Here is a 10,786-nt window from a genome sequence, read left to right as displayed (position 1 = left end):
GGCAAAGCCTTGTTTTCTGCTGCCCCGGAGGACAGGGCTAGGTCTGGTGGGCTTAAGTAACAGGATGTCAGAATGGTCTCTAAGGTGCTACTGAAAAGAATTTTCTATTTTGTTTCGAGGATGTCAGAATGTCTGTGGAACAGTTTAACAATGGAACCTGTTCCTTCTGGGCTCCCCTTGCCTTTGGGTGGGCAGTCATCTGTTGTGGTGGCACCATCAGGGCAGGACTTTAGGGCATGACGAACAAGGTTGGGGAGGGGGGCACACAGAGCAGGCTTCCCCTAGAGGAGAGGCAGTTTAATTGATGGAAACAACAACAAAGGCATTCTGTACGTGTTGAGAAGCCATTTGGTCTTGGGACCCAAAGCTCAGATCAGCCCTCTGCTTCTCTAGAGCTGCAATCCCGAGCATAGTTCACCTGAGAGTAAATCCTGCTTCTGCGTTGACCTGCCTAGGCTTGCATCACACTGGTCTGAATCTTCCTCCTCGGAACCCAAGAGCTTCTGGGGTCCCTGCTTGCTGTGGAAACACAATGTGCTGGCGAACCTCTTAGGGGCATCTGTGGAGAACAGGTTGCTGGACCAGATCCTGCAGGACTCTTCTTGTTCTCCAGAATCCAGATACCCACGGAGGCTGACCTGCTGGCAACTCATATCCCAGTCCGAGAATGGGCTGGTTGTGGTGCTTCGGTGGAGAGAGGGGCGATCGCTTTGCACGTGCCCAGGAGCCCACACACCCTGCTCTCTCTCTCCGGATACCTTCCCCACCACCCAAGTCCTCCTTCCTGAAGCCAGGAGCTCTCCATAAAACCTGCCCTCTCGCCAAGTGCCACCACAACACCGGGTCAATGGGCAGCTTTCTGGAGGCGGGGGTTGGGTGGGGTGGGGTGGGGAGGCCCTCTGCATCTGCTCAGAGGTCCCCTTGCCTTCTTTATCTGTGCTCTTAACACACACAGAGAGAGGGGGGGGGACCCCGCAATCGAAGGCAATGGGAGTTTCTCGCTCCTGCTGCCTCCCCTGGATCCTCAAGGGCGGGGACACCTAAGCGAGGCAGCCTCGGGCGGAGGCGGCTCTGCGGCAGGAGAGGAAGTTAGTTTGCCTGGGACTGGCCTTTATTAGCGGCAGCGGCGGCTCCCGGCTCCCGGATCCTGCGATGCGCTTGCCTCTGCCGGAGCCGACGCGCTCGGGGCGGGCGTGAGGCGGAAAGGACGGCAAGCACCGGGGCCGGGGCTGCCCTCATGGGGAGGCGCTTGGCCCAGCCGCGCAGCCCCCGAGCGCTCCCCGCCGCTTTCTTCTTCCTGCTGCCGGTAAGTGGCCGGAGAGAGGTCTCTTTCCTCTGCGGGGGAGGGGAGGAAGAGGCGCCTCTACGGGGAAACCCCCCCCCCCACGCACGCACCTAGCTCACACCTGCAGTTAGGGACCTGCGAAGCTGGTTGGTTGGTTGGTCCGGCCAGCTCCGTGGTGTCGACACGGACCGGCAGCGGCTCTCCGAGTTTTGCCTCCCCACCCCAAAAGGCAAAGATGTTTTCGAGGACCTTGCGCGCGCCACGCGGATGGTCTGGTACCCATGTCTACGACGCTTGGCTTGCTATCCCATCCTCAGTGGTTGGGGGCGGGGGGAGTGAAGGCCCATAGGTAGCAGGAAGGGGGTATTGCCCCCCCCCCATTAAGGAATGGGAGCGGGGAGCACAGTGCAGGGCACAGAGGAACGCTCGGGCTATTTATTTCATACTATCATTGCAGAGTTGGAAGGGGTTCCAAAGGGTCATCCAGTCCAACCCCTTGTAATGGAGCTGAGGAGAGGGTTGTTGTGCTCAGGCCCTGCTTGTGGACACCTGCCACCTTCTTTCTTTCTATATTTATGTCTTGCTTTTGCCCTGCACACACATCTCACCTTATCTTATCTTCACAACAACCCTGTGAGGTAGGGCCAGCAGCTGCAAGAACAGGATGCTGGACTAGAGGGGCCTTTGGCCTGATCTAACAGACAAGCTCTTCTTATGTTCTCTCTCACTCCCTGCCAATTTATTTTATTCCTCCATAGAAATCCATTTCCCTTTTTAAAAAAAATCAGTTTCTTTTTTTTCTTTTTTTAAAAAGAACACAATCAAGGAACTCCCTGCAATCTTTCCCCTACTTGCTTTGCGGTGCAATTGCCTCCAGAACTCACCCAAAGTTGGCGGTCCTTCCCTGAAGAAAGAATAACAGAAAACACTCTGCACATGATCAGAGGACCTCTTTTTAGATAGGTTTAATAATCACCTTGCTCGCGGGGTGAGGGACAAGTCCTGCTGCTGACAACAAGCCTTGGGAGTCAGTTCCAGTGTACTTTGAATCAAGCCCCCTTCATAATTATTAAGATTATTATAATTAACCACCCTGCGCCATAAAAAGATGGTCACATCCAGATTTCAGCCTGTGATGAAGTTTGTTTGTTTGTTCCCAGTGGCGATCTCAACTGCACCTTTTCACTCTGGGACTTCCATTGGAAGTGGGGGTCCCTAAGACCCAAACCTAGGCCCCAAATATCTGAGACACAGCCTCTGCTCCTACAGACCCTCTCAGGTGTTAAGATCAGCAGAGGGGTCTCTTGTGGTAGATCCACTGCCATCCTTCAGACAGGGCCTTCTCTGCAGCAGCCCCTAAACTGTGGCAATCCCTCCCTGCAGAGGTACATCTGGCCGCTTCACTGCACAGCTTTGGGTGAACACTGAAGATGCACCTTTAAAATTTTATTATTATCCTTTATTAAATTTGTCTACTGTTCAGTGCTTACAGATCTGGGTTTTTTTTTATTGCATTCTGCGCATTGCCTTAAAGGTAAAGGTAAAGGGACCCCTGGCCATTAGGTCCACTCGCGGACGACTCTGAATTTGCAGCGCTCATCTCGCTTTATTGGCCGAGGGAGCCGGCGACGGGGTGAGCTCCCATTGCTCAGTCCCTGCTCCTGCCAACCTAGCAGTTCGAAAGCATGTCAAAGTGCAAGTAGATAAATAGGTACCACTCCGGCGGGAAGGTAAACGGCGTTTCCATGTGCTTAGTCATGCTGGCGCATTGCCTTAGGAGGCAATTATTATTATTACATAATAGGTTGTGTTAGCAGATCACATTGCTAACGAGGACCACACTTCATTGTGCTTGGTTCAGGTGGCTTTCCAGGATGGAATGATCCACTATTGCTAGAAGACCTGCCCTTCCTGGGGCACATGATCCTAAGCTCTCCAGTGATGCCGTATGTGTGCAGTGCAAAGAGTCTGGGACTTTGTTTAGGAAATATGTAGGATCCAAACCTTTTGGAAGGTGTGCATTTTTGTTGTTGTGCTCCCACAGTGTTGTGGCTGATAATTTCAGCTGGTTCTGATTTTATGTCGATTTCAGTTCCTTGGGTGTCTTTCCCCATGTTCCATTTCTCTTGGTTGCACTGCACTATGGGTTTTGTAGTCTATAGCTAAATAAACGGATGGTTGCATTACTTCACGACGAATGCAAATGTATATTCCTTTTCCACTGCTTAGAGCTGCTAGGCTGCCTCCTGCCCAGGTGCGGATCAGGCCCATATATCTGCTTAGATATTCAAGAAGTTAGCTCCATTATGCCATGCCCTGAAGGCATGTGTTGCTCGATAGAATAGTGATTTGGTGGACAAAGGGAGGTGACTAAGAAGTGTCAACAATACAAATGCGTTTGTTGTGGGAATGTTCAGGGTGGCAGGAGAGGATATATTGCTTGTTAATATTCTTCCTAACTTGTGCTAGCAAGTTCCTTTACTTAGCAGAGTTTACATTCCCCTTCTAACATGCACAGCAGATAGCTGGTTGCAGGCTCGTGTGAGCCTCTCACTATTATACAATTCAATCTGTCTCAGATTGAATTGTACATTCCTGGCAATTCCCTTGAATCCCTTTTAAAAGGATAAAGACGCCACAACCTTATTCAAAGTCAATAAAAGAAGTTTACTCACATCAGTTCACAGTTGGATTCCTGAAGGCAGACTTGGTTACAAACATGTACATGCGGATCTACCCCATATGGGGGAATAATCCAGTGCTTCTGAGAGCTAGCAGAGCATTACTAGCTAAAAAGCTGATCCAAGGAGGAAGGAAGTGAAAAAGAGAGGGTGTGGCAGCATGCCTTGTCCTTTTGTTACCTGGACAGGTAAGGTCACGCCCATCACTGTTGTTGTTCATTCGTTCAGTCGTGTCCGACTCTTCGTGACCCCATGGACCAGAGCACGTCAGGCACGCCTATCCTTCACTGCCTCTCGCAGTTTGGCCAAACTCATGTTGGTAGCTTCGAGAACACTGTCCAAGCATCTCATCCTCTGTCGTCCCCTTCTCCTTGTGCTCTCCATCTTCCCCAACATCAGGGTCTTTTCTAGGGAGTCTTCTCTTCTCATGAGGTGGCCAAAGTACTGGAGCCTCAACTTCAGGATCTGTCCTTCTAGTGAGCACTCAGGGCTGATTTCTTTGAGAATGGATAGGTTTGATCTTCTTGCAGTCCATGGGACTCTCAAGAGTCTCCTCCCATCACTAGTCACATGCAAAAGGAAGGGTGCCACAGCCAGGAGGAAAACAGGAAGTTTTCAACTGGCTGGACCAAACATTCCCCCGTATGTCTTCTCTAGCGTTACAAAGAATGTTGTACTTGACTGCTCTCAGTGAATTACATTCCACATTTGTATCATTTGTGTGTGGATACATATGTTTTGTACCAGCAAAAGATAGTGCAAGAAATTAAGACCTCACTAAGAATGCATGCAGTTTGGGGTGTAAAGGTTGGAATGTTACAAACAGCACGGTCAACAATACATAATTTTTGCTCAGGCAAGCATGGCTCGTAAGTAGATTTTGTTGAAAGTTAGGTGGATTTTGGAATGGCTGCTGGAATGATTTGGACCAGACTTTGGAAGTAATGGAATTTTAATATTTAATGCGAATTCTGGGTTTTGTTTTTAATCCGGCAATTAGGAAAGCTTAATGTCTGCTTTGGAACATAGGAAACTGCCTTATAGAAAACTCACATTATTCATCCCTCTAGCTCAGTACTATCTCCACGTGTGGAACCTGTGAGGCATGTGAACCTTCTGAAGTTTCTGGACTACAGTTCCCATCATCCCTGACCATTAGCTTTGTTGGGTTGGGCTTATGGGAGTTGGAGTCCTGGAAAATCCATGGGAGGGGGGGCAGAGGCTCCCATTGGCTGTCTACACAGACTGGCAGGAGAGAAGATATGTTATGTCATCTTCAAATATCTCAAGAGTTGTCACGTGGAAGATGGAGCAAGCTTGTTTTCTCTTGCACTGAAGGGCAGGACTCGAACCAATGGCTTCAAGTTACAAGAAAGGAGATTCCGACCAAACACCAGGAAGAACTCTGGAAGTAAGAGCTATTTGACAGTGGAACGGACACCCTCGGAAAGTGGTGGATTCTCCTTCCTTGGAGGTTTTTAAGCAGAGGTTGGATGACCGTCTGTCATGGATGCTTTAGTTGAGATTCCTGCATTGCATGGGGTTGGACTAGATGACCCTCGGGGTCCCTTCCAGTGCTACAATTCTATGGTTCTGTGATATGCGTAAATAAAACCTTCTACGATTCTGTGATTCTATAGGTGCCCAGGGTGGCAAACACCTCAGTGATTAAATAATACAATAAAAATATCTCAAAATCCATATATATGAAATCAATTAAAAACAATTCCAATGCGGGTGTAGACTGGGGTCAATATCTCTGCTTAAGGGGCCTGTTGAAAGATCTTTAGTAGGTTCCAGAAGGACAGTAGAGATGGGACCTGAACAATATTTAATGGGAGGGGATTTCAAAAGGTAGGTGCCACCACAGTGAAGACCCCGTTCCTATATCATATGGAATGGACCTTCTGATAAGATAGTATCTGCAAGCAAGGATGGAGGAGCCTCTTACCTTGTCAGACTACAACTTCCATCGTTCCCAATCATTGGCCATGCTGGTTGGGGCAGATGGGAGTTGGATTTTGACAACATCTAGAGAGCCACAGTTCCCCATCCCTGGCTGTAGACAGAGTGCTCCCCGCCCCCACCAAGTTGCAGTCCTATGCAAAAGCTTTGTTTGGAAGCGGCAGCGGGAGAAGCAGAATTTCTTTCTTTCTTTCTTTCTTTCTTTCTTTCTTTCTTTCTTTCTTTCCTTCTTTCCTTCTTTCCTTCCTTCCTTCCTTCCTTCCTTCCTTCCTTCCTTCCTTCCTTCTTTCTCTCTCTCTCTCTTTCTTTTTTGCAGCAATACTTTAGAAAATGTGGGATGTGGTTGCGTTTTTTAAAATATAATAAAACATACAAATTATAACCGGGCATAAATCCCAACCACTGTGTGAAAACAATGTAGGCTGAATTTTAATTTCTGATGAAACCTTAATCTGTAGCGATGGTTTGACAGTTTGAGGCGAAGCTATTCTGCAGCTCTGGAAAAACACAAAATATTTGGGGAACGGCATCGCTTTGCAACAGCTCACACGCCTTTGACTTGAGGACTTGACTTTCCATTTTCGGATACACAACTACTTTTTTTGTTTTAAGTTAGCCACAAAATGTAACTTAAGAAGCCAACAAATGTATTGTGAGGGTCCAGTATATCTGAAGGAGCGTCTCCACTCCCATCAATCTACCCGGACACTGAGGTCCAGCTACCTTCCTGCCGCAGCCATACCTATTTATCTACTTGCACTTTGACGTGCTTTCAAACTGCTAGGCTGGCAGGAGCTGGGACAGAGCAGCGGAAACTCACCCCGTTGTGGGGATTCGAACCGCTGACCTTCTAATCGGCAAGCCCAAGAGGCTCAGTGGTTTAGACCACAGCGCCACCTGCATCCCTGGTATCTGAGTATGCAAAAGGAACACAATGTGCCCTGGATACCACACGTGTTGTTGAAGCGGTAGTGTACCACTTTAAACAGTCATGGTTTCCCCTAAAGAATTCTGGGAGGTGTAGTTTGTTCAGGGTGCTGAGAGTTGTTAGGAGACCTCTCTATTCCTCCCTCTGAGCCTCATTTCCCAGAGTCCTCTGTGAAGAGTGACTGATTGTTAAACCACTGGGAATTGTAGCCCTAGGAGGGGAATAGGGGTTCTCCTAACACCTTTAAGCACCCTTAACAAACTACACCTTCCAACATTATTTGGGGAAAGAGGCTTACTTCTGAGTAGCTCCTGAATGAAGTAGCTCCTCCACAGCAGGAGTAAAATATACTCGGAGTCAAGTGTGAATTTCATGCTCTTTATTCAGCTCATAGTAGCAAGAAATGAGTCTTTCCCCCAAAACGTCTGCTATATATACATTATTTACACAATGGGCCCCACGTGATTGGCTAATTCCGGGCTACTCCTGTAGGCCAATCGGGTTGCAGATTCACTTCCTCCAGGAGCCTGATTGGCTGCTCTTGCAGGCCAATCAGGTCGCTGATTCACTTCCACCTGCAGCTGGATTGGGTGGCTCCTGCGGACCAATCAGACTGCTGCATTCTGGATCCTATTGTTCTAGGATTCAGCTCAGTACATAACAAGGAGACATCTCTAAGCCTCTTAGGAAATTTCTCGCAAGAGGGGAGAGGGCTCTTGTGCTTGAATCCTGATTGCCCGTTTCCCACAGGCATCTGGCTGGTCCTTGTGAGAGCAAGATGCTGGACAAGATGGGCCTGATCCAGCAAGTTCTCATTATGTTCTTCACACCACTTGCTGGATGGGAACCACAGAAGAGGGCTGTTGCCTCTAGGCCCCATTTCTGGTTTCCCTGGTGACATCTGATGGGACAATATGAATAAAAAAAGATAAGATGAATCCTTGGTGCAGGGGTGTCGCTGGGGAGGGCCGGTAAGGGCGGTACGCCCCCAGTGACAGGGGAGGGTGGGGGTGACAAGCGGCGGGTGGGGGTGACAAGCGGCGGCCCCTCCCGCCACTCCCAGCGCTGCTCCTCCCGGGGTGACCGGCAGCGTGGGGAGTGGCAGGATGGGCCACCGCTTGTCACCCCCACGCACCGCCGCTCGCTCCGTCGCCGCGGGAGCAGCAGCGCACAGTGTGTGCGGTGCTGCTGCTCCCGGGGCAACGGAACGAATGGCGGCACTTTGGGTGACAAGCGGCGGCCCCTCCCACCACTCCCACACGCTGCCGCTCCCTCCATCACCCAGGAGCAGCAGCGCACGGCCCGCCTCCAGCCAGTGGCGAAAAAAGCCGCTGAAAGAGGGTTGGGCCAGCGAGGGGGGTGTCATTCCCCTCGCTGGCCTGCCCCTGTCCTTTCCCCAGGACGGCTCTGTTCACGGAGCGCAGCGGGAGAGGGGCGGGCCAACTGGCCCGGGCAGAGGCGTCGTTCCGTGCACATGCGTCATGACATCATGCGCACGGAGCGACGCCCCGCCCCCATGGGTGCCGCTTGGCTTGCCGCCCCCGGCAGCTCAGCAGCTAGCTACGCCCCTGCTTTGGTGTCTTTCAAAAATACATATTGCAGGGCATCTTGTACAGCTGGAATGCAAGTAAAAACCTTTTGAGCTATAATATCTGGTTATGAGGCATATTTAAGTTGGAATTTTGTTATGTGCTAAGCTGAATCCTAGAACAATAGGATCCAGAATGCAGCAGTCTGATTGGTCCGCAGGAGCCACCCAATCCAGCTCCAGGTGGAAGTGAATCCGCAACCTGATTGGCCTACAGGAGTAGCCCGGAATTAGCCAATCACGTGGGGCCCATTGTGTAAATAATGTATATATAGCAGACGTTGTGGGGAAAACATTCATTCATCGCTACTATGAGCTGAATAAAGAGCATGAAATTCACACTTGACTCCGAGTATATTTCAAATTTCATCCCAATTTTCCTCCCGGTATGACTGAGTGGCTGGAGGAATAAGTGTCTATTAATGGGATTTCTGGCAAACACTTGACTTCTCAAGTTTTGGCTTTGTGTTTGTTCTGCTGCTCTGGGGGAGCCATTTGAATGTGCTCAAACAAAAGAGGGTTTTAACACAGAAGCTAGCTTGATCTTTTGGCCCAATAGAAGACCAGTGAACAAGTAAAAATGCAAAGCTTCGCCCGAGTTAAAAAACGGGATGGTTTACTTCTAGATTTTGACTGTGCTGGAGGTCTGCTTGATAGTCATTTTAATGTTTTTTAAACACTTCAGAACATTTACCTGAGGGTAAATTTATGCTGGATTTATTTCAGTTTTAAGAGTTGCATCTTCCTAGTGTGGTCACGTCTCCTGTGGCATTCAGAAGCATACTTCCTCCAACAAACGGAGGTAGAACGGAATCACAGGAGTTATTAGCCATCGATTATATACTGAAATATACTCGGGAGTCAAGTGTGGATTTCATGCTCTTTATTCAGCTCATAGTAGTGAGGAACGGAAGTTCCCCCAAAACGTCTGCTTTATATACATTATTTACACAGTGGGCCCCACGTGATTGGCTAATTCCGGGATACTCCTGTATGCCAATCAGGTTGCGGATTCACTTCCACCTGGAGCTGGATTGGGTGGCTCCTGCGGACCAATCAGACTGCTGCATTCTGGATCCTATTGTTCTAGGACCAATCAGACTGCTGCATTCTGGATTCTATTGTTCTAGGACCAATCAGACTGCTGCATTTTGGATCCAACTCAGTACATAACATATACTTGATTTACATTGATTACCTACATTGAATTTGTCTGAGCCTCTTTTAAAGTCTCCACCCCCATCGTTCTGCCCGGACACTGAGGTCCAGCTCTGAGGGCCTTCTGGCGGTTCCCTCCCTGCGAGAAGTGAGGTTATAGGGAACCAGGCAGAGGGCCTTCTCGGTGGTGGTGCCCACCCTGTGGATGTCAAGGAAATAAACAACTATCTGAACTTTAGAAGAGATCAGAGGTCAGCCCTGTTCAGGGAAGTTTTTAATGTTTGATGAAAGGCACAAATAAAGGATGGGTGACACCCGGCTTGAGAGCAGTACATGTGAAAAGGATCTAGGAGTCTTGGTAGACCACAAACTTGACATGAGTCAACAGTGTGATGCAGCAGCTAAAAAAGCCAATGCAATTCTGGGCTGCATCAATAGGAGTATAGCGTCTAGATCAAGGGAGGTAATAGTACCACTATATTCTGCTCTGGTCAGACCTCACCTGGAATACTGTGTCCAGTTCTGGGCACCACAGTTCAAGAAGGATACTGACAAGCTGGAACGTGTCCAGAAGAGGGCAACCAAAATGGTCAAAGGCCTGGAAACAATGCCTTATGAGGAACGGCTTAGGGAGCTGGGTATGTTTAGCCTGGAGAAGAGAAGGTTAAGGGGTGATATGATAGCCATGTTCAAATATACAAAAGGATGTCATATAGAGGAGGGAGAAAGGTTGTTTTCTGCTGCTCCAGAGAAGCGGACACGGGGCAATGGATTCAAACTACAAGAAAGAAGATTCCACTTAAACATTAGGAAGAACTTCCCGACAGTGAGAGCTGTTCGGCAGTGGAATTTGCTACCAAGGAGTGTGGTGGAGTCTCCTTCTTTGGAGGTCTTTAAGCAGAGGCTTGACAGCCATCTGTCAGGAATGCTTTGATGGTGTTTCCTGCTTGGCAGGGGGTTGGACTGGATGGCCCTTGTGGTCTCTTCCAACTCTATGATTCTATGTTTTATCGTGTTTTTAATTCTGTTAGGAGCCACCCAGATTGGCGGGGAAACCCAGCCGGATGGGCGGGGTATAAATAATAAGTTGTTGTTGTTGTTGTTGTTGTTGTGGCATTTGAAAGTGCTGTAAGGTTGTTTTAAATGTATAGAGCAGCTGGCCAGTTAATTCCTGTCTTATT

General features: G+C 49.0%; 1 protein-coding gene across 1 annotated transcript in view; it reads left to right on the top strand.

Moving 5' to 3' along the window:
* The first annotated feature begins 1,231 nt into the window (after positions 1 to 1,231).
* CRHR2 (corticotropin releasing hormone receptor 2) overlaps positions 1,232 to 10,786 on the top strand; it is a 168,286-nt gene continuing 158,731 nt past the window's right edge. The window contains exon 1 of the mRNA XM_033165868.1: positions 1,232 to 1,306. Within this exon, the coding sequence (XP_033021759.1) occupies positions 1,238 to 1,306 (69 nt within the window). The 5' untranslated portion in view covers positions 1,232 to 1,237. The remainder of the gene's footprint in view (positions 1,307 to 10,786) is intronic.

The sequence above is a fragment of the Lacerta agilis genome, chromosome 12 (genome assembly GCF_009819535.1).
Source record: "Lacerta agilis isolate rLacAgi1 chromosome 12, rLacAgi1.pri, whole genome shotgun sequence".
NCBI lineage: Eukaryota > Metazoa > Chordata > Lepidosauria > Squamata > Lacertidae > Lacerta > Lacerta agilis.
Note: the sequence above shows the minus strand (reverse complement) of the source record. Positions and strands in the feature narration are given on the sequence as shown.